The sequence below is a fragment of the Natator depressus genome, chromosome 1 (assembly GCF_965152275.1).
Source record: "Natator depressus isolate rNatDep1 chromosome 1, rNatDep2.hap1, whole genome shotgun sequence".
NCBI classification, from domain to species: domain Eukaryota; kingdom Metazoa; phylum Chordata; order Testudines; family Cheloniidae; genus Natator; species Natator depressus.
In genome coordinates, this window is record NC_134234.1 from 14,381,131 (window position 1) to 14,403,343 (window position 22,213).

A 22,213-nucleotide genomic window follows, 5' to 3' on the forward strand; every position below is an offset into this window, starting at 1 on the left:
ACAGTCAGGACCATTTTAAGGTGGAATGACAGGTACCGTTCAAACTGGTGTGTGTGTGTGTGTGTGTGTGTGTGTGTGTGTGTGTGAGAGAGAGAGAGAGAGAGAGACAGCGCAAGCAGGCTGCACGCTGCTGCAAGGCTCAGAAGGATCTTTAGGACAATGGGCACGTCCGAGAGGAAAATGCCAAGTTGCAAAGGGCTCCTTTAAACTTCAACGTGGCTATTTGGAAATTCACCAGACAATCAGGATTTACTGGGGCTGACGTGGGGCTAACTCCCCTTCTGTCCTATTCTTGTCTATGGATCTAATTATACAACTTGAATGAGCAGAGCCAAGGGTGGGGGTGCTGGGGTGTGGCTGCACCCCCTGGTTTGAAGTGGTTTCCATCCTATCCAGGTTTACAGTTTGGGTCAGTGGCTCTCAGCACCCCCACTATAAAAATGGTTCCCATGCCACTGAGCAGAGCTGCCTTCCTCATCCTCAGTTTATAGCTGTTGGAGGCCTTTGCCCTGTGGTCTCTGCTCTCTGGGCGTGTTTATTTAACTGCTTAGTGTGGTTTTCAGAGAGACACAGAGACTCTATCAAATGAATGTTCCACCGGGACCCCGGTTTACTCTCCAGATGGCTCCTCTCTCATAAGCTGCCCCCGGTGTAACATTTTTCTGAGCTGTGACTTTTCTTGCCCCTCCCTCCTTTCCTGTCTGCTGATTTCTGACTCTGGGACTCCTCCCTGAAGGGCTGCGATTGACAGCTGCAGCGAATGCCCTGCTGCCTGCAAGCCCGTCAGGCAGGAGTGGAGGAACAAAAGCGGATTACTCCCCCTTTCTCCCTGTGTGAGCTTTTGTGCTTTTCCCCAGCAGCCTCAGAAGGGCTGATCTCTCCACCTCTCCTCAATGCCTCCTGCAGCCCTGTGAGGGAGGCAGAGTTGTAGCTTCACTGGCCCTAGCTGTGGTCCGGGTAAGTACTTGCCTTGCGGATGAGGGACCCCTTCTTCCTGAACAAAAGGGATCTCTGACAGTCAGCCACTTGGGCACCTGCCATGCGGGCTGTGCAGGGAGGGGATGGCAGCAATGACAACTGGCAGAGACCAGTGGCCTCTTTGCCCTGTGATTCATGCACATTAGGTAAAGGGGGTGGACCGGGAGGCGAGAGGTTTGGCTTGATACCCAGGGGTTCTCTTTGTGCTAGCTGTCAGGAGCCCCGCTGAGCCAGGTTAATGTGGAGGGTTGTACACTGACACCACCAGCTTGGCACTTGGAGATCAGGGCTGGGAGGGGGCAGGGGTTGTCCGATCCTCAGCCACACACCTGTGCTGTTCGTTGTACAGTGTGATGCCATGCTATACAAAGTCCTGGTGCTCGTGTGTGTCACAGCTCCAAGGCGCGCTCTGTGCAGGTGGCTTTCAGGGTTTTCTTTGTTTAACTCGGATGAATTACCTCAGTCAAAATCAATTTCATTTTCTTTGAGATGCATAACGAAAGGACTCTTTTCTTAGTGACATTCCGGGGCTCGCTTATGCCTGCGTAACTCAAATGATGATTCTGTTTTTTCGAGCTCTCAGCATCAAAGCATCTCACAGTCATTCATGGATTTTACTCCCACGATACCCTGTGAGGCAGGGAAGTGCCATTCTCCCAACTCTACAGAAACTGAGTGGTCCAAAGTCACCCGGGGTGCCAGAGATGGGAATTTAACTCAGGTCTCTCAAGTCCCAGTCCAGTCCCCTAAACACTAGATCATCCTTCCTCCCTATATGATACCCTACTGCTGATCTACACTGTTGTAAAAGAAAGTGAAATCAGGCCACTTTGTACCAGTGAGCACAGAATAGTCCAGTGATTATATAGGAAAGGGGAACAAAACTGTCAAGCTTTAGAATTTGAATGACCAAAAGCTTCGTAAATGACAGGAGATTTTTTCCATGCTTCACTGACACCTGTACTGCAAAATCCATAAGAGAGGTTTCAAAAATGGCCTTGAAAATGAATCTAAAACCAAGGCATCTTTTCCCAAATGGTAAATTTTGTTTTTAAAAAATTGGTGAAAATTATTTTAATATGGGATATTTTTTTTATTTTTTTTTTTGCCAAATTATTTGGATTTTCAGTTAAGACTTTGTTCACTCATTCTTTCCGTTTTCATTTTTTTTCTGCTTTTTCCCCGGTTGCCAATTTTGATTGCTCAGCTTCTGGCCACAATGGAATTATCCAAAAGAATTAAATCCATAAATTCTAAAACACTAAATTATGAACGCTCCGATTTTTTAAAAATGAGTCTACCCCAAATTCAGCAGGCATCTTTTGTTGGGGGGGAAAAAAAAGATCTGACAATTAAGTCACACACAACCATTTTCCTTAATTTTGTTTCCCATCATAGATTTTTAAAATCGGAAGGGGCCAATATGGTCATTGGGTCTGACCTCCTATATAACACAGGCCATAGAACTTAACCAACAACTTGTGATTGAAGGAAGCTATCTTTTAGAAAGGCACCGTGTGTGTGTTTTGTAATAATATAATCTCCAAGTGATGGAGAATTTAGGCAGTTCTGCCTTGGGCCATTTCTGGTCCCAAAGAAGTGAGACTTGAGGCAGATCTGAATTCAGATTAAATTGAGTAAATGCTGGATTAAAGACCTGAACCATAATTTAGAAACTGACTATAGTTATTTATTTAGATCACTGCCCTCTCCTCCCCTTAGGCATTGTCTGCACTTAACTTCCTACAGTGGCAGAGCTGCACGGCTGTAACGTGTCAGTGTCGACACTGCCTATGCCAACGGAGGAATTCTCCTGTTGGTTTAGGTCCTCCATCTCCCAGAGAGGTGGTAGCTAGGTTGGTAGAAGAATTCTTCCATCAACCTAGTGCTGTCTTCATGGGGACTTAAGTCAGCTGAACTATACCGCTCAGGGTGTGGATTTTTCATACCCCTGAGTGGTGTAGTTATCCCAAGCTAACTTTCTGGTAGAGACCAGGTCTTAAGCCATAGTTTTCATCATTGTTCATTTCAACAGTACAATATAATAGTGTGAGAGCTCTTTAGCCCCGTTATCATCCCCTGGGCAACAAACTAATACAACTAGCAAGGAAGGCAGTTTAGTGGTTAGAGCGCGGGACTGTTGCTCCAGAAACCTGGGTTCTATTTCCTGCTCTGCCACATTGGCCTGATGGGTGACCTTGGGAAAGTCGCCTCCTTTCTCTGTGCCTCAGTTTTCCCTTCTGTAAAATGGGGATAATACTAATCTCCTCTGTAAAGGACTTTGAGATCTACAGATGAGAGCTAAATAATAATAGCATGGTGCATCCGGTCACATCTTCCTGTAGTAGCTGATTCCAGCACAGCAAAGAGCTGCTGATGGAGTTACTGCTTAAGCTCAAGTGCTTTTTGGTGCTGAGGTCCCAGGTTTGAGCCCTGTGGGGTCCGTGTGCTGGTGGGTGTGATTTGGTATAAAGCAGCGTAGCAAAGGTAGGCCTGAGCTATGCAGTTAACCCCTGTGGGAAGGTTTGGGCCTGGGGGATTGGTTCTGGCCCATCTCTTAGGCTACATGCTGACAGTCGTCCTTCTGGCTAGTCGAGCCCTGGTTTCAAATGTGGGTGTCTGAATAGGGCATTGAATTCCCATCTTGGACATTTGTATCAGTAATTAGGTGCCCAAATGGCCTTTGAAGTGCAGAGCAGAGCATCCAGCCAGGGGATTTGAGTGCCCTGTTACGGTCCCCATGTTTGGAAACCGGACCTGCAGCACCAAAGAGCCCAATTTAAGGGGCCCTGGGTGGGGAGGGTGGCTAGAGCTGTTGGAGGATAAAGTGGTTTCTGAATCGCCTCGTCAGGGCCAGGTGCTTGGCATTAGCAAATAGTCCGTGGGCTCACGAGAGGGCAAGAAGGTTGGGTTATTCCTAATGCGAGCCAGAACAATGGAAAACCAGAGAGCAGAGCTGCAATTAGCGCTGCTCAGGCTGCGGCTTACGCTTGCCCTGTCAGAAAAGAAGCCATCAAAGGCAATGGGAGGCTAATGAAACATGTAAGAAGAGGATGACAAAAGAGAACAAGCCCTGACTTTGCGCACCCCGGTTACTTCCCTTTAAGGGGAAAGGGGGCATTAAACATGATCTCCATCTTTATTGCTCTTACCTGTAAGCCTCTTGCCGTTTGGGTAGGAAGATCTCTCTTAACTGTGGAAGAGTGGGCCTTCTCGGTCCCCTTGCACTGTTGCCTGCAGATACACCAGTTGAGGACCAGTCCTGTGATGTGGGTGCAGCTGCATTGACTTCAGTGGGGCTACGCTGATTTACACCAGTTGAGGATCTGGTCCCACTGGTGTCTTTCACCAATGCCATGTCCGGTCTAGCTTTCCCAGTGGCTTTGTGCCCACAGGTATGTCTGCATTTATAGAAAGAAGAATAAAGGATCGATGGAGGAAAAATGGAAGCTGCCTGGAAAATGGACAATTGTGGGTGCGGGGCTCGGTGTTCTGCGTGTGTGTGAGATGGACAGAAGAGAAGCTGGGCGTGGCTGGTCAGCTCCCCATCAAAAATGAGTCTAGGGATCTCAATCCATTTCCTCGTGGTATCCCCAAAACCCTACCACCATTGGTACCTCTGTTGCTAATCTCAGCAGACAGGCCAAGAGAAGTGACCATGGAAACGGGATTTCAGGAGGGATGTTGGAAGACATTGAATCTGGTCCGTGGTTCCAGATGTATATGTCTTAGAAATTACTGGGAAGGATTTTTTTTTTTTAAAATCTCCCTCTGTAATCCTAGTAGCTCCTCTTTGCTGCATAATGAGCCAAGTTCATCCCCTGGTGTATCTCCACTGAAGGCATGTGGTCATGCCGTGAGCCTAGGCCCTTCTGTATTCCCACCCTACACGCTACTGCCAGAATCTTTCTACAAAATAGGCCTTGTGAGGTGTCCTGTGAATGCTAATAACTCAGTGGTTATGAATATCATTGTAAAACACCTATGTTACCGTTGTGTGAGGTCATGAATTCTGTCTCTATGATGCTACTAAAACATGTTTAAGGCCAGACACCCTCGCCTAGGGAAAGGTGATAAATGGGTGTGTCCTAGACCAAGGAATGTGGGTTACCTCCATTTAAATGTTGACAGTAAACAAAGCCATTGAGCTAAACTCGGGGGAGGGGGGAGGCAGAGAGGGTATCCTGTTCTGAACTCAAGAGCCAGAGAATTAACATGTCCCCTGCACCCCAGAGAGACACAGGAGACTTCAGTGAAGGTGCTACCTATGCCAACAGGAGGGGTTCTCCTGCCAGCGTGGATAATCCACCTCCCCCAGGTGTGGTAGCTAGGTTGACAGGAGAATTCTCCTGTTGACGTAGCACTGTCTACATCGGGGATTAGGTCGTCTTACCTCCGTTGCTCAGGGGTGTGGATTTTTCACACCCTTGAGCCAACGTAGCTGTACTGACCTCATTCATTGCCTAGTGTAGACTGGGCCAAAAACATCCCTTTGGAGATATCAGGACAGATACACTCCATCTTTTACTTCACCTGAGAAAACAAAGACACCAATCCATTTGATCTCTGTGATGAGTCCTGACAAGTAAAAGTCTGGCAAGGAGACTGTGAGTGAGAGAAATCATCTTGAATAAAGACTGTATTTTGTGAGATTAAATTTGGCTTTTAGATGCATGTTTTCACTTCTATTTGCTTTTAACCATCTCTACCTTTTGCTCTTTAACTTGGCATCACTTATATTGCTGCAAGGACTCTGGGTGAGTGTTGCCCTGTCAGACACAAGAGTATCTTGTTGATTAAATCTAGGCTCCAGAATGTATGATGATTTTATTTTACACGTAACCATTTGTTCTCAATACTTCCACTTGGGCAATCACCCAAATCTATTCTTTGCTTCTGTTTGTTTTCACTATAAACATATCTAAGTGCTGTGAGTTGAGAGGAGCAGTGATCTCAGGTGGAACTGGTAAGCTGGGGTGTCTTGCTCCTTTGGGAGCAGCAACTCTGTGAACACTGTGAGTGTCAAGTGGACCCAGGGGCTGGATGCTCCAGGGAGATGCTCTGAGGGCTGCAGGGTTAGGGTGTGTCTGTCTCTAACTGGTGAGTGACAGCGGGTCCTGTGTAGGCCTAGAGAAGAGTGCTTGTGTTGCCCATGGCTGGTGGAATCAGGGAACTGAACCGGAGCAGGCACAGACAAGGTCTCTTCATGCATGTGCCATTGCCTTCTGTTGCATGCTCAGCTGATCTCTGAGCTACAGGTAAGAGATTTCCTTTCCGCACAAGCATAGAGGTCTGAGCTTTGAGAGTAAGAGGTTCTGAATTTTGGCCATGGCTCATTAAAGGACTAAAGCACATGCGCACAAGCACAACCTGGTGGTTCGGTGGGAGTTAAGCATGTGCTTAAACCTAAGTATGTGGCTCAGTGCTTTGCTGAATCAGGGCCTTAATTCCTGCTGTTGCTGTGAAGTTCCTTATGACCATGTGTACAACCAGAAAGTCCTAGGGAACTGAAGGTTTGTTGCAATGTTAGGGTGAGTGCATGCAACAAAATCTTTTAACTTAAGAGCAATTTTAGCCAATACTTACGAGCTGATGTTAGTTGCCAGTAATTTGACAACTATTTCATTGTGTTCCTTGCTCTTTCCCCTCCGCCCCTGCCCTGAAATCAGGATGCATCAGATGATAAAAGAAGAATCCAGTTACAGAACAAGCAGCCTTGAAAATGCAACTCGAGAGCAGAGCAAAGAAAAGCTGCACATGAAACTCTGCAGTGGGTCCTGCCATGCTGAGCAAATCCTCCGGACTCTGAACTCCTACCGGCAGAGCGGCATCTTCACGGATGTGGTGCTCTTGATTGATGGGCAGGAGTTCCCCTGCCATCGGGCCACCTTGTCAGCCAACAGCACCTACTTCCGGGCCATGTTCGGTGGTAGCCTCAAGGAAGGCCACCAAGATATCATCAACATCCAGAAGATCTCTGCCTCCACCATGAGCCTCCTCCTGGACTATATGTATGGGGGAAACATAGTCATTCAGGAAGACAATGTTGAAGACATCTTAGAGCTATCTGACTTGCTTCAGATCTCCAAGCTCACAGATGCGTGCGTCACCTTCCTTGAAGGCCAGCTTCACCCGTGCAACTGCTTGGGCATCCTGAAGTTCGCCGACTCATTCTCCATTGCCTCCCTGGCTGAGAAGAGCAAGAGGTTTATGCTAGAAGGCTTCGTGGAGGTGTCATGTCACGAGGAGTTCCTGGAGCTGAGCGTGAAGGAGCTGGTCAAGTATCTGTCAGATGAGCAGCTGGTAGTCCCCAAGGAGGAAGTGGTCTTCGAAGCGGTGATGCGGTGGGTACGGCATGATGTTGCCACCAGGAAAGGGGCTTTGAAGGATCTCCTCGAGCACGTGCGCCTCCCTCTGCTGGATCCCATGTACTTCCTGGAACAGGTTGAAATGGACGAGCTCATCCAGGACTCCAAGGAGTGCATCCCTTTACTGCACGAAGCACGGAAGTACTATATCCTTGGGAATGAAGTCAGCTCTCTGCGGTCAAGGCCTAGGAGGTAAAAACAGAAACTGTTCCCTAAAGCTGCATACCTGAGTCACGGATTCCTAGATACTAAGGTCAAAAGGGACCATTGTGATCATCTAGTCTGACCTCCTGTAGAACCCAGCCCAAAATATTTCACCATTAATTACATAGCAGGTGTGACCAGGGTCTCAGTGGGGGCCAGCTGAGGTCACTCAATTAGGGTGAACTGCAAAGAATGGGGCAGACAAACCCCAAAACTGGTGGATAATTCAATACTTAAATTCATCAAGCCAGCATAAAACAGCTTCTTTATTAGCACACTAATTATTCAGAAGTCAATAACACAGTTCCCTTAAAGTACCCAGCCTCAGGCCTCCATCCAGGTACCCAAGTCAAATATGATGAAGATTTCTGAAAATCTTATTTCATCACATAAAAGAAAAGGTTCGACCAATCCCAAAGGATGGACACATTACCTCCCCGGTTACTGAATATTCCACACCTTACCCAAATACACGCTCCCAGCCCATTCTTATTAACTAAACTAAAATTTATTTTAAAAAGAAAAGAGCAAGAGTATGGTTAAAAAATCAATATACGTACAGACATGAGTTTAATTCTTGAGGTTCAGATACATAGCAGAGATGGTGAGCTTTGTCATTGCAAAGAGTTCTTTTAGAAATAGTTCATAGTCCAATATCATATTCAGGGCGGACCAGTCAGCACTAGGATCCCAAGCTGGTGGTTTAACCTTTCCCTGATGAAGCATCATGCAGATCTGAGATGAACAGGATCAGGATCCAAAGATCTTTTATACAATTTCAAGCCTTCTTTGACACGTTGCAGTCCCTTAGGGAACAATAGGTAATAAGGATGACTTTGAAGGAGGGTCCATCACCGGTACTTAGCTATACAAATTAACATAAGGCAATTTGCTTGTTCCTCCACCATTCACAGATTATTTGCTGTATATTTCAAAGTGAGGTGAACACAGTGATATCTGGTGTTTACAATTCATTTAAATGCTAGGATGTTCTTTTGATCCCTGAATTATCAGAATACAGCATAAACAGGGACTGTTGATTACATTGTCGACCATTACGCATATATATGTAAATACACAAACATTATGTCCCCACATGTCTTTAAGGGTTGAATATGAATCATGCATCACAGCAGGGAAAGATGATTCTCTTCCCAGCAGTAAAGGAACATCATGCAGCCCAATAGTCTTGGTTCTGAAAAGATTTGTGCATGAGTGTTAACTAGTGGTAGTAGTTTATTTAAAAGTCCCTAAAATTCACATGAGCTACTTATATGGTTCCTCATGCTAATGCCTTCCTAAATTGCCTTTGCTTAAATTGGAAAGGGCTCAAAAAAAAAAAAAAAGAGCTACAAGAATGATTCGAAGTCTCAAAAACATGCCTTTGTGGTGAGACGCTAATGAAGCTCAGTCTGTTTAGTTTATCCAAGAGAAGGCAAACAGGTGACTTGGTCATGGTCTACAGGCACTTTGCTGCTAGACGGGGAAGAGATTTCTGAGAGTAGATGCCTCTTTAATCCAGCAGAAAAAGGATGGATGAGACCCAATGGCTGGAAGCTGAAGTGAGAAAAATCTGAGTGGAAAAAACATGCACAATGTCAACGGTGAGGTTAAATTAACCATTGGCACAAGTTATCACAGGTTGTGGTGGATTCTCAATCACTTGAAGTCTTTAAAGCAAGACTAGATATTTTTTTAACACTAGGCTCTAGCTCAAACAAAAGTTGAAGGCTTAATGTAGAAGTTACGAGGTGAGGTTCTCTGGCCCATTTTATGCAGGAAGTTAGACTATATAATGGTCCCTTCTGATTCTAACAACTGTAACCCGTTGCCAGATACAACTCTTTACTCTTCCCTTGCTTCACCTGTACATCCCAAAAAGCTTTCCAAAGCAGGCTAATGTTGTTATCCCCACTTACCAGAGAAGACGACTTGAGGTTCATGGTCTCGGAATGAGCTGGCCAAAATTTTTGAAATTTCTATGTAAAAATTGGTCCAAAATTTTGAATTTTGGTGGGAAAAGGGGAACGCTTTTCCCCACCATTTTTTTTTTTTGCAAATTTCCCCTTCTCCCCCCTCCCCATTTTCCCACTAACTATAGAATGGATCAAAACAATCAGAAGTTAAATAAAACATAAGACAAAATGTCCATCTTCTGCAATTCCCCCCTTTTGGTTTTCATTAGCTCCAGGCAGTGGGCAGGGTGCATGCCGGAGCCACTGTTTATGGACAATCCTTTTGTGTTATTTTGAGTGGCTTTTAATTTAAGGGATAGGCACCCAAAGCACAGTGTGGGTGCAAGAAATGTGACTGGAGAATCCCCCGCTTGGTGCTCAGCGTGCTAGGCCACACTGCTTCCCCAGAGCTGCAGCAACGTTATCAGCTCTTCTCTAAAGTTAGGAGCTATTGGAGGAATTGCTGTTTCATGCAGGGTGCCATCAGTCTGTGGAATTTACTGCCGCAAGTCACGTGGATTTAAGTCAAATGGATTTGAAAAGGGGCAGGATCATTTCATGGCCAATGATAGCATTGTAATCATACATGCTGAGTGATGCGTAATCAAATCTCATGCCTGCGCGTATCAACTGCTTTCATAGAATCGTAGGACTGGAAGGGACCTTGAGAGGTCATCTAGTCCAGTCCCCTGCACTCATGGCAGGCCTAAGTATTATCTAGATCCTCCCTGGCAGGTGTTTGTCCAACCTGCTCTTAAAAATCTCCAATGATGGAGATTCCACAAACTCCCGGGGAATTTATGCCAGTGTTTAGCCACCCTGACAGTTAGGAAGTTTTTCCTAATGTCCAACCTAAACTTCCCTTGCTGCAATTTAAGCCCATTGCTTCTTGTCCTATCCTCAGAGGTTAAGGAGAACAATTATTCTCCCATCTCCTTGTAACAACCTTTTATGTACTTGAAAACTGTTATCATGTCCCCTCTCAGTCTTCTCTTCTCAGGACTAAACAAATCTAATTGTTTCAATCTTCCCTCATAGGTCATTTTTTCTAGACCTTTAATAATTTTTGTTGCTCCTCTCTGGCCTTTCTCCAATTTGTCCACATCTTTCCTGAAATGTGACATTCTGAACTAGATGCAATACTCCAGTTGAGGCCTAATCAGCACGGAGTAGAGCAGAAGAATTACTACTTGTGTTTTGCTTAAAACACTCCTGCTAATACAGCCCAGAATTAGATGTTTGCTTTTTTTGCAACAATGTTACACTGTTGACTCATATCTGCAGTACTCAGTCATTTCCCTTTTTGTATGTGTATAACTGATTTGTTCCTTCCTAAGTGGAGTACTTTGCATTTATCCTTATTGAATTTCATCCTACTTACTTCAGACCATTTCTCCAGATCATTCTGAATTTTAATCCTATCATCCAAAGCATTTGCAACCTCTCCCAGCGTGGCATTGTCCATAGGGGTCAGGAGGGAGTCCCGCTATCTGTTGCATTGCACAGCTTGACTGGGGGATTTAGTTTGTTCTGTTTTTCACTGAAGCAGAGAGTATGGGCTGCCGATGGGCAAGGGTCTGGTCTGGAATGGCAGACCTTGTGTTCAGTCTTGAGAGTTTGGACGGAATGCTGCCGCCGCGTGTTCTGACACTTGTCCACGGGAATCAGCCTGGAGGCAGGGAACTGAACTCTCAAGTCCTGAGCTAGCACCCCAACCACCCTTCCCCCCTCTCGTCTGGCAGTGAGTTTGCCATGGGCCAGCTGCCAAGAAAGCTCTGTTTCCCATGGTCACTGGTCTTGCTCCTGAGGCTGGCAGCTTTCTTGGTCATGAGGAATATAACTGTCAGGAGAGAGAATGATCACAGAGTGGGGACTTCCGGTAGCTGGGCCGATCCTGTGGAGAGTTTTGAAGGTCACTTTTAACTTTGACTCTATTTAACAGAAGCTGGACAATGCCTTTGAACTGCACAAACCCATAATAAAGACAACTCCTTCCCCAAAGTGCTTACAATCTAAATAGCAAAGACGGACAAAGGATGGGAGGGGGAATGAGTGACAGAGAGGTGAAGTGAGGTGCCCAGAAAGTCAGTTGCAGAGTTGGGAATAGAACCCAGATCTCCTGACTCTCAATCCAGTGCCATATCCACTAGATAACGCTGCCTATCCCAATGAGACTCCTCATGGTAATAGGTATCATAGTGCTTTCTACCAGACAGTATGGTAGGAGGCTAAAGCTTGGAGCATGATGACAGAACAGAAAGTTGGGACTGTCGCTTTAATATTTACCCATGTGTTTCTCATTCTAGGTTCATGGAATTAGCAGAGGTCATAGTAGTTGTAGGCGGCTGTGATAAGAAAGGCCTCTTGAAGCTCCCCTTCACTGATATGTACCACCCGAAGAGCAGGCAGTGGACAGCACTCTCTAGCGTGCCAGGGTACACCAAATCGGAGTTTGCAGCCTGCACCCTAAAGAATGACGTGTATATATCAGGTGAGAAACCCACCCAACAGCCCCGCAGCTACACCTCCAAGCATTTCTGAGAGAAACGGCCAATTCAGGCTCTGTGATGCTTTCCTCTCCAGCTGCAGAGTCACCCGGGTCTGTTTTACGTGTGCGTCTAGGACCTGTTGCAAAGTATGATATGCAGTATGTGTGTTTCTGCTCTTGTCACGCTGTAGTGGTTAGCAGTGTTCCTCGTACTTATAGTTGGAAGTGTAAGCAGCTGAGAATTCATTCCCAATATACCTCCTTGGCCATAGATTCACAGATGTTAAGGCCAGAAGGACCTTTGTGATCATCTAGTCTGTTGATTCTTTTAACACAGGCCACAGCCCTTGCCCAAAATAATTCCTAGGGCAGAGCTTTTAGAAAAACACCCAATCTTGGTTTATAAATTGTCAGCGATGGAGAATCCAGCATGACTCTTGGTAAATTGTTCCAGTGGTTAATTATTCTCACTGTTAAAAACTTACATCTTTTTTCCAGTCTGAATTTGTCTAGCTTCAGTTTCCAGCCATTGGACCATGTTATACTTTTCTCTGCTACACTGAAGAGCCCATTATTAAATATTTGTTCCCCATCTAGATGCTTAGACTGTTACCTCTTAATCTACTCTTCGTTAAGATAAGCAGATTGAGCTCCTTGAGTCTCACTATAAGGCATTTTTTCTAATCCTTTAATCATTCTCATGGCTCTTCTATGAACGCTCTCCCATTTATCAACACCCTTCTTGAATTGTGAGCACCGGATCTGGACACAGGATTCCAGCAGTGGTCGCACCAGTGCCAAATACAGAGGTAAAATAACCCCTCTGCTCCTACTCGAGATTCCCCTGTTTATGCATCCCAAGATCACATTAGCTCTTCACCACCGTGTCACTGCTAATGCCGTGTTTGGCTCCCCACATCCAGCAACGTTATTCTTCCACACATCCATCGTTGCCATTCTGGCTGTAGCAACCTGAGAAGATCAGGGCAAACCTGCGCCTACCATGACACACAGACTTCTTTGACCACCCAAGAGCACGCTTGCGGTTGAGGCACCTGTTGTGGGCTTATTTGCCCTGCCCAGATTTCTCTGCAATGTTGATGTGGCATGAAGAATGGTCTGCAGCTGGCAACAGAAACCAGTCTGTTATAACTGACCTGACCCTGTGGGTACCTGGCTTTGATTTACTACCATGCTCATGGGTCCTTCTGAACTGATTTTTGAATGGACCTGGGTCAACTTGCCAGCCAGCCTCCTCTCCTGAGGCCAACGAGAGGACCATGTGGCTGTGGTGTGGCCAAAGACCAACAGCGTCTCCCATCGCTCGTGACTGCTTTTGGACCAGATTGGATGGTGGTCAGAGGGCTCTGCGCTCCGCTGAGGAGGCTGCCGCAAATTGGGTTGGCAAGGTCTGCCGCCGATAAGAAGAACGACCACAATGTGTGTCACACTGGGAGATCACATTCCACTGATTATCCACTGAACCCCCCAAATCTTTTTTGGAGTCACTGCTTCTCAGGATAGTCCCCCATCCTGTAAGGATGGCCGACATTCTTTGAGACTTTTCTTTCTCCTCCTTCTCCACCTTCTGCCTCTACAAGCGAGATCCCTATGTCAAGCACTACATCAGTGCGTGGTGGTATTATTTGTCATCTACACTAAGCTGTCTCAGAGCCCCCAGTTCTGAGGTGGTGGTGGTTGCTCTCCCTTTGATAGTGTGGGGCCTCTCTGTCTTCCAGGAGGGCACATCAACAGCAGCGATGTTTGGGTGCTGAGCTCCCACCTGAATGTCTGGATCAAAGTTGCCTGTCTGCACAAGGGCAGATGGAGGCACAAAATGGCGACTCTTCAGGGCAAGGTACGTACTTCATTCCCCTCAGTCTGCAGTTTGAAGTTATAGACTATCGACCAAACCTATTAACTGAGGCTTTGGTATAGGTGCCAACTTCTGCTGGCGCCAGCGAGTGCTCGATCCCTTTTGCCCCCAGCCCCACCCCTGCCCTGCACCCATTCCAACCCCTTCCCCGAAGTCTCTGCCCCCTCCCTGCCCCTATTCGACTTCTTCCTCAAATCTCTGCCCCAGCCCCACCTCTTCCCTGCCGCATTCCCGCTCCTCTCCCTCCCTCCCTCCCCCCAAAACAGCTGTTTTGCGGCGGCATGCACCGGGAGGTAGGCAGAGGAGTGGGGACGCAGCGCGCTCGGGGAGGAGGCAGAGGTGAGGCAGGGGGGCGGGGAGCTTGGCTGCCGGTGGGTGCAGAGCACCCACTAATTTTTCCCTGTGGGTGCTCCAGCCCCAGAGCACCCATAAAGTCGGTGCCTATGGGCTTCGGCACTCATTCCTCCTCCCATGGTAACAGCAGATAATATAGGAACATGTGACAGATCCCATAGGAACAGGTCCCATCGGAAGAAGATCTAAAGGAATACAGGAGAGCAGGCAGCATAGGCACCAACTCCATGAATGCTCTGGGGCCAGAGCACCCGTGGGAAAAAGAAAGTAGGTGCTCAGCACCCACTGGCAGCCCTGCTGATCAGCTCCTCCCCCTCCCCCGAGCGCCTCCCGCCTGCTGTGGATCAGCTGTTCAGCGGCATGCAGGAGGCGCTGGGGTGAGGGTGGGGCACGCTCGGGGGAGGGGGCAGAATGGGGCAGGAAAAGGCGGAGCAGGGGCGGGAAGAGGTGGGGCCTAGGGGGAAGGGGTGGAGTGGGGATTGAGACCCCCGGGGAAATGAGGAAGCTGGCGCCTGTGTCCGGCAGTCTTTCAAGGAGACCATTTTAAAGGCGGGGGAGGGGAAGACAGGAAGAATAAGATGATGACAATACGGCTCCAAGAGGAGCTCTTCAGTTACCAGAGAGTCAACACAAAGTACAGTAGTAACATGGACAAATTGCTAAGGAGGAGTACAAAAGAAAAGCATGAACATTTAGGGACAGAATCGGACAGGCGAAAGTACACTGAGAGTTTCACCTAGAAAGGGACATAAAAGGAAATAAGAAGTAGTTACTTAAAGCTTCCGTCTTCACTAATAAGGTTAATGGTGACCAGATACTCCACACAATTAATACTGACAACCGGGGGAAGAAACTCAAGCCAAATAGGAAAGAACAGTTTAACAAATATTTAGATAAATGAATGTATTCAAGTTGACAGGGCCTGATGAAATTCATTCTTGGGTGATTCAGGAACCAGCTAAAGCAATCGTGTAACCATTAGCAATTATCTTTGAGAATTCATGGAGGCCGGGTGAGGTCCCAGCGGATTGGAGAAGGACAAACATGGAAGGTATCTTTAAAAGGGGGAACAAAGAGGGACCAAAGGAATTATAGACGAGTCATCCTAACAGAGACACCTAGAAAGGCACTGGAACAAATTATTAAACAATCAATTTGTAAGCACCTAGAGGATAATAGGGTTATAAGAAATGGCCAGCATGGATTTCTCAAGAATAAATCATGCCAAACCAACCTAATTTCCTTCTTTGACAGAGTTAGTGGTCTAGCGGATAGGGAGGAAGCAGTAAAATATATGAATGGCCATACTGAGTCAGATCAATAGCCCATCAGTGGCCAATGCCAGGTGCCCCAGAGGGAATGAATCATCAAGAGATCGATCCCTTGTTGCCCATTCCCAGCTTCTGACAGTTGGAGGTTTAGGGACGCCTGGAACATGAGGTTGTCTCTCTGATCCTCTTGGCTAATAGCTGTTGATGGACCTGTCCTCCAGTAGATGTGATAGCTTGATTTTTGTAAGGCTTTTGACACAGTGCCACATGCTGGTTTCATAAACCAACTACAAAATGTGATTGAGATGAAATTACTATAAGGTGGGTGCACAACTGGTTGAAAGACCATACTCAGAGTAGTTACTAATGGCTCACTGTCAAACTGAGAGGGGGTATCTACTGGGGTCCTGCAGGGCTCAGTCTTGGGTCCAGTACTAGTCAATATTTTCATGAATGACTTGGATAATGGAGTCGGGGAGAGTATGCTTACAGAGTTTGTAGGTGACACCAAGCCAGCAGGGGTCGCAAGCGCTTTGGAGGACAGGATTAGAATTTTGGAGGACAGGATTAGACCTTGACAAACTGGAGAATTGGTCTGAAATCAACAAGATGAAATTCAATAAAGACGCATGTAAAGTACTTCACTTAAGAAGGACAAATCAAATGCACCACTACAAAATGGGTGATAACTGGTTAGGTAGCGACAGAGCTGAAAAGGATTTGGGCATTATAGTGAATCGCAAAATAAATGAGAGTGAACAATGTGATGCAGTTGCAAAAAAGGCTAATCTCATTCTGGGGTGTATTAACAGGAGTTTCAGATGTAAGACATGGGAAGTAATTATCCCACTCTACTTGGCACTGGTGAGGCCTCAGCTGGAGTGTCTAATTCTTGGTGCCACACTTTGGGAAAGATATGGATAAATTGGGGAGTTCAGAGGAGAACAACAAAAATGATAAAAAGTTTGGAAAACCTGTTCTATGAGGAAAGGTTTAAAAAAAAAAAAAAGGGCATGTTTAGTCTTGAGAAAGGAAGACCAAGGGGGGAACCTGATAAATCTTCAACCATGCTAAGGGCTGTTATAAATAGGATGGTGATCACTCCACTTCTGCTGATGGCAGGACAAGAAGTAAGGGGCTTAATCTGGAGCAAGGGAGATTTAGATTAGATATTAGGAAAATCTTTTCTAACTATGTGGGTAGTTAAACTCTGGATTAGGCTTCTAAGGGAGGCTGTGAAATCCACATCTTTGGAGGTGTTTAAGAACAGGTTGGACAAACACCTGTCAGGGATGGTCTAGGTTTACTTAGGTCTGCCTCAGTGCAAGGGGCTGGACTAGGTGACCTCTCAAGATCCCTTCCAGCCCTACATTTCTCTGATTCTTTGTGATAGCAGCAGTCACTTCTGTCTCTGCGAGAATACAACTGGGCTGTATGAATCATTCACTCCTGGCTATTTTGATATAGGAGTAATTTTGCTTTGATTGAAGCCAATGACAAAAATCTCTGTGTTTGATCAGGCGCCTAGTGTTGCTGAAATGGCCTAATATAAAATCTGATACTTGTGACAATAAAATATATAATTGAAGGGTACAGAGCTTTGTGGTGAGAAAGCTGGACTCGATCTTTGTGTGCAAAACATGCAGCCCAGAGGTTTTAAAATGGGGCATCCTGTTGCTTACCTTGTGGAGTTCAAGGTGTGGGTTTTTTCTCTGTCTTGGTGCCCCTCAGTCACACAGTAACAGGGCAGGTCACCTCCTGTGTGTCCCCTTGTGGCCAGAGATGATGCTGAAGCACCTTGCCTCAGTTTCCCTTCTTCTTCAGAGCTCCAGATATAAATTCTTCTCCAGCTCATCAATGCCCCTCCTGGGAGCTGGATTTATTAAATTAACAAAAATTCCAAATCAAAGTGCTCAAAGCCCCATCCAGTCCTTGCTCCCAGTCTTCCCACTCAGGGGTGTCCCTTTGCCTTAAAGACTGAGGATTCTCTGCTGGAGCCTGCTTACACCCAGCAGCTGTTGTACTCTATTTTGATCTCCCTGAGCAACTCCCTTTCCAGGAAGCTTCTTGCTGCCCTTTATAGGGCAATCCCCTAATCCTTGCCCAAGTGTGCCTCAGAAGTAACTAACATTGGGTGATCCCAGGCCTCTATGGGCAAGCCGTTCTGTTATACACACCTTCCTGTTAATAGTTCACTCTGCATTCTAACCGTTTGTCTCTTTTCCATGCCCCAAGGCAGCTTTTGCACATGCCCCTGTGGGATTGTTATGCCCAGTACCAGGTGTCAGATTCTGTATCCCGGTGCCCCTCTCTCCCAGTATGATTTCTGCCGACTGACTCTGTTCCTTCCACGGCAGATCTACGCAGTGGGGGGGTTTGACGGCTTTTACCGCCTGGCCAGCGTGGAATGCTACGATACATTCTCCAACAGCTGGTCGGCCGTCACCCCTTTGCTGGAAGCGGTGAGCTCGGCGGCTGTGGTCCCCTGTCTGAACAAGCTCTACGTGATTGGGGGCGCTGTAGATGACAGCGCAAACACAGACAAGGTACCGTGGTGCCAGGGCACGGCGAGGATAAAGGGAACACTCAGCGAGTTTGCTTTGGTTGAGACGTCTTGTAAAGAAGGAGCCCGAGGGTGTGATTCCTTTTTTTTCAGGTGCTTCCTCAATGCCCTCTTCTCCAGCTGTAATTTTGCCTGGGTAGTTTGCCTGACCCGTTTATGGTTGTAGTAGGGGAGAGCTGTCTAGTGGTTAGAGCAGAGGACTGGATGTCAAGTCTCCTGGTTTTCATTCCTTGCCTATTGTGTGACCTTGGGCAAATCACTCACTTTTTGTTCGTCAGTTTCCCTATCTGTAACAAGGCAATAATATTGCCTACCTCATTATTATTAATATTGTTGTTTGGATTGCAGTAGTGCCTAGGACCCCTAGTCATGGATCAAGACCCCATTGTGCCAGGTGCTGTACAAATACCAAAATGACAGTCCCTGCCCCCTCCACCCCCCCGAAACATTTACAATACAGGTTACGCCTTATGGGGGGCTATCTCACAGGCTGGCTCTTTAAGGGGAGTTGGAACCAGCCTCACCTGTGGCTGATGAGCCGTTTCCCAGCTGAGACTCATCCAGTCATTATCGAAGCCTGCAAGTGGCTAAGCTGGAAAGGAGAGCTTCAGAAGGGAAGTAGGCTTCTGTGGCAGGCCCTGGAGCTGGGGGGAGATGTGCAAGGGGAAAGACCGCTGGGCCCCTGCAGAAGACCCCTGGGTCAGGGGGAAGGCTAGTTTTATATGGGGATGTGAGGTTGAACTGTTGGATTGTGTCTGAAGAATAAACTGTGCCCTGAAGGATGCAGTTGCCTGTGGTGTTAGTCCTCTCGGGGTGGGCGGGGGCAGGCCAGGCTCGGGCTCAGGGACTGTTTAATTGCAGTGTAGATGTTTTGGCTCCGGCTGCGGCCCAGGCTGTAGGACCCTGTGAGGTTGGAGGGTCCTAGAGCTCGGGCTGCAGCCCAAGCCCCTGTACACTGCAATTAAACAGCCCAAGCCCTGCGACCCCGAGGCAGCTGGCACGGGCCAGCTGTGGGTGTCTAATTGCAGGATAGCCCTACCCTCAGTGGCAGACAGCAACCTATGGGCATGTTCAGAGTGTTTCAGATGATCACATGGCTTATTCTTTAGGGATTATCTGACTGGGGAAGGCCTCCACGCACCAGATATGCTGCTACAGGACTCGCTAGTTAATAGTCATCATTATATTAATAAGAAATACTCAGCACTTTTTATCTTCAGTTCACTTCACAGACATGGAACTAGACAGAGGTGCACACGCCCCTGCGGGAGGCAGGCATTATCCCCATTTTACAGACTGGGGAATTGCAAGGCAGAGGCCTACGTTTTCAAACATCCACTGGCTTTGGGTATTTTATTTTTCAGGGGGCCAACTTGACACTTACAGGCCTGATTTGTTTTCCAAAGGTGCTGAGGGCTCACAGCTCCCCTTGAATTCTTTTGGAGGTGCAGATGCTCTGTACTTCTGAAAATCAGGCCCCTTAAGGCATCTGGTTGGGCCCCCAAAAATTAGTGGATACTTCTGAAAAAGCTGAAGTCTAAGGGCCACATTTTTAAAGGTATGTAGGCACTTAAGTCCCATTGGTTTCATTGGGAGTTAGGCACCTCAATACCTTTACAAATCTGGGCCTAAGTGACTTGCCTGAAGTCACACAGTGAATCAGTGTAAGAGCCAAGAACAGAAACCAGATGTCCTGACTCCCAAGTCCTGTTGTCTGTTCACAGGATCATGCTCCTTCTCCCATTCATTCATTTTATGATAGATGCACAGCAATGTGTTGGCTCAAAGGGACTGTGCCATCGACGTGCATTGGGTTCAAAGGCATAGGTGCTGACTAGGTGAGTGCTTCGGGGCTGAAGCATCCAAAGAAAAAAAATTGTGGCTTCTCAGCACCCACCAGCCACAGCTGTTTGGCAGCACCGCTGATCAGCTGATAGGCGGTGACACCAAACAGCTGTTTGGTGGCTCAGGGAGGGGCGCGGGGGAATTTGGGAGGAGGCAAGAAGAGCAAGAGCAAGGGCAAGGCCTTGGGGGAAGGGGCAGAGTGGAGGAGGGAAAGGAGGAGCAAAGGAGGGGTCTTGGGGAAGGGGTGGGGTGTCAGGGCGGAGCAGGGGTGGAGCACCCCTGGGAAAAGTAAAAGTTGGTGCCTATGGTGTAAGGTTTTAGTTACTGGGATTTTTCCTGAGCAGGGACACCACGAGAGTCTGTGTTTCAATAGCTGATTTCCTGTTTCTCCTCCCAGGTCCAGTGCTATAATCCTGAGGAGAACAAATGGACATTCCTGTCTCCCACTCCCTTCTATCAGAGGTGCATTAATGCTGTCTCCTTGGACAACATGATTTACGTTGTGGGTGGACTCCTGAGTAAAATCTTCAGCTACGATCCCAGGAAAGACACCTGGAGAGAAGTGGCCACTCTCCCAGGACCTCTGGTAAGGAGAAATCTCATTCTCTAGAGCAGGGGTCGGCAACCTTTGGCACGCGGCCCATCAGGGAAATCTGCTGATGGGCTGGGACGGTTTGTTTACTTTGCAGCATCTGCAGATTCGGCCCATCACAGCCCCCACTGGCCACGGTTCGCCGTTCCAGGCCAACGGGGGCTGCGGGAAGAGAGCGGTCCGGCCTGAGCGGCTTTCCCTGATGGGCGGCGTGCCAAAGGTTGCCAATCCTGCTCTAGAATATCCTCTGTGCACATTAGAATCTTTGCAGAAGTTTAAAGGCAAGGTGCTAAGAGCTCTTACCCTTATCCAGTAAAAGCACTTAAGTACATGCTTAAATCCCAGCATGTAAATAGTCACTGCTCCACCCCAGAGCTGGCTGAAATTTTCTGGCAATGTATATTTTTTTTAATGAAAAATGGCTTTTTCATCTAAAATGAAAATTTTCATTTTGGTAAACATTTTCTGATTTTCAAATGGCAGAGAGGGAAACTGAATTTTGTTTCTGGTATAACTATGTAGGTTGCAGTAAAAAAAAATTGTTTTTTGAAAAGACAAAAAAATCAGATTTTTTTTTCATTTACGAAAAAAGAAAAACCTGAAAATTTTTCATTTAATTAAAAAAAAAAGTCAGATTTCTTATTGTTGAAAATGCGGTAAGAAATTTTAAAAATATGTATTTCTATTCAAACAAACCAAAACCCTGTTGACTTTTTTCAACCAGCTCTACTCAGCAGCTTGCATGATTAAGCCTGAAGTGCAGTGAATTTCACGCGGAGGTGACGGACTGCCTTGTTGTGCCTCTTGTGAGCATCTACTAGTTCTGAGAAGCACAGTATAGAACAGAAAAGATCACATCACTCGGTTTAGGCAGGATCTCCCTTGTTTGCTCTCTAGATGTCTATAAAAATCCACAAGCATAGCCCAGAAACAGCCCTCCTGACACCCAGGAGCTCACAACATCCAGGCCCCAGACCTCTTGTCTTCTGCTTACCGTTCTTTCCCTGCCTGCTAGATGCATGATCTCGCAGATACACAGGTCCAAGCGGAATCAGTTGAGACTAGAGCATGATCCACACTTTGTTCCTTGTTAAACCTCCCCTTTGAACCCTGTTGTACAAAGCTGGAAGAGGTACCCTCACCTCTCCATCCTTTCCTCCCCTCTGCCCGCAGGAGAGCTGTGGGGTGACGGTGTGCGGTGGGAAGATCTACATCCTGGGTGGCCGGGATGAGAATGGGGAAGGCACGGACAAAGCTTTCACCTTTGACCCAGCGACGGGGAATGTGGCTCAGCAACCCCCGCTGCAACGCTGCACCAGCTACCACGGCTGCGTTACCGTTCTCCAACGTGTGAGCAGATGACCCTGTCGCTTCCTTCCCCTCCCCAGGAAGAATCCCCCTGGAGAAGGCAGTTACCCTCAGTGCCAAAAAATGACCCTCTGTCCTGTTCATTATTGTTATGTGCCAGTCTGTGTGGAAGAGCAACGTCAGGTGACCAATGCAGTCAGGAAGGAAGGTGGGGGTCAGGGGAGTCACGACTGCAAATATTAAGTAATTGCTTTCATTGTTTTGGTGGAGACGAATGCTGCTTTGTGCTGGGGGAGGAGGGATGTGGGCAGTACGTAACATACGGGGCAGGGAATACTGCGCTAAGACCGTGCCCTCCAGTAGGTCTCAAGTAAAGCTCGTCGGCAATTTTCTGACAAAACTTTTTTTTTT

At 47.1% G+C, this 22,213-nt stretch overlaps 1 protein-coding gene across 2 annotated transcripts in view; it reads left to right on the forward strand.

Annotated features, from left to right (window-relative positions):
* The first annotated feature begins 755 nt into the window (after nucleotides 1-755).
* KLHL35 (kelch like family member 35) overlaps nucleotides 756-22,213 on the forward strand; it is a 28,487-nt gene continuing 7,029 nt past the window's right edge. Inside the window, exons 1-7 of one of the 2 annotated variants that reach the window (XM_074955153.1) lie at nucleotides 756-957; nucleotides 6,648-7,538; nucleotides 11,812-11,996; nucleotides 13,733-13,851; nucleotides 17,852-18,040; nucleotides 20,300-20,488; nucleotides 21,668-21,844. In XM_074955153.1, the coding sequence (XP_074811254.1) occupies nucleotides 6,649-7,538; nucleotides 11,812-11,996; nucleotides 13,733-13,851; nucleotides 17,852-18,040; nucleotides 20,300-20,488; nucleotides 21,668-21,844 (1,749 nt within the window). In that variant the 5' untranslated portion in view covers nucleotides 756-957; nucleotide 6,648. Of the gene's footprint in view, nucleotides 958-6,647; nucleotides 7,539-11,811; nucleotides 11,997-13,732; nucleotides 13,852-17,851; nucleotides 18,041-20,299; nucleotides 20,489-21,667; nucleotides 22,201-22,213 lie in introns of those variants that run through there. The other variant, XM_074955144.1, reaches the window with a different exon arrangement.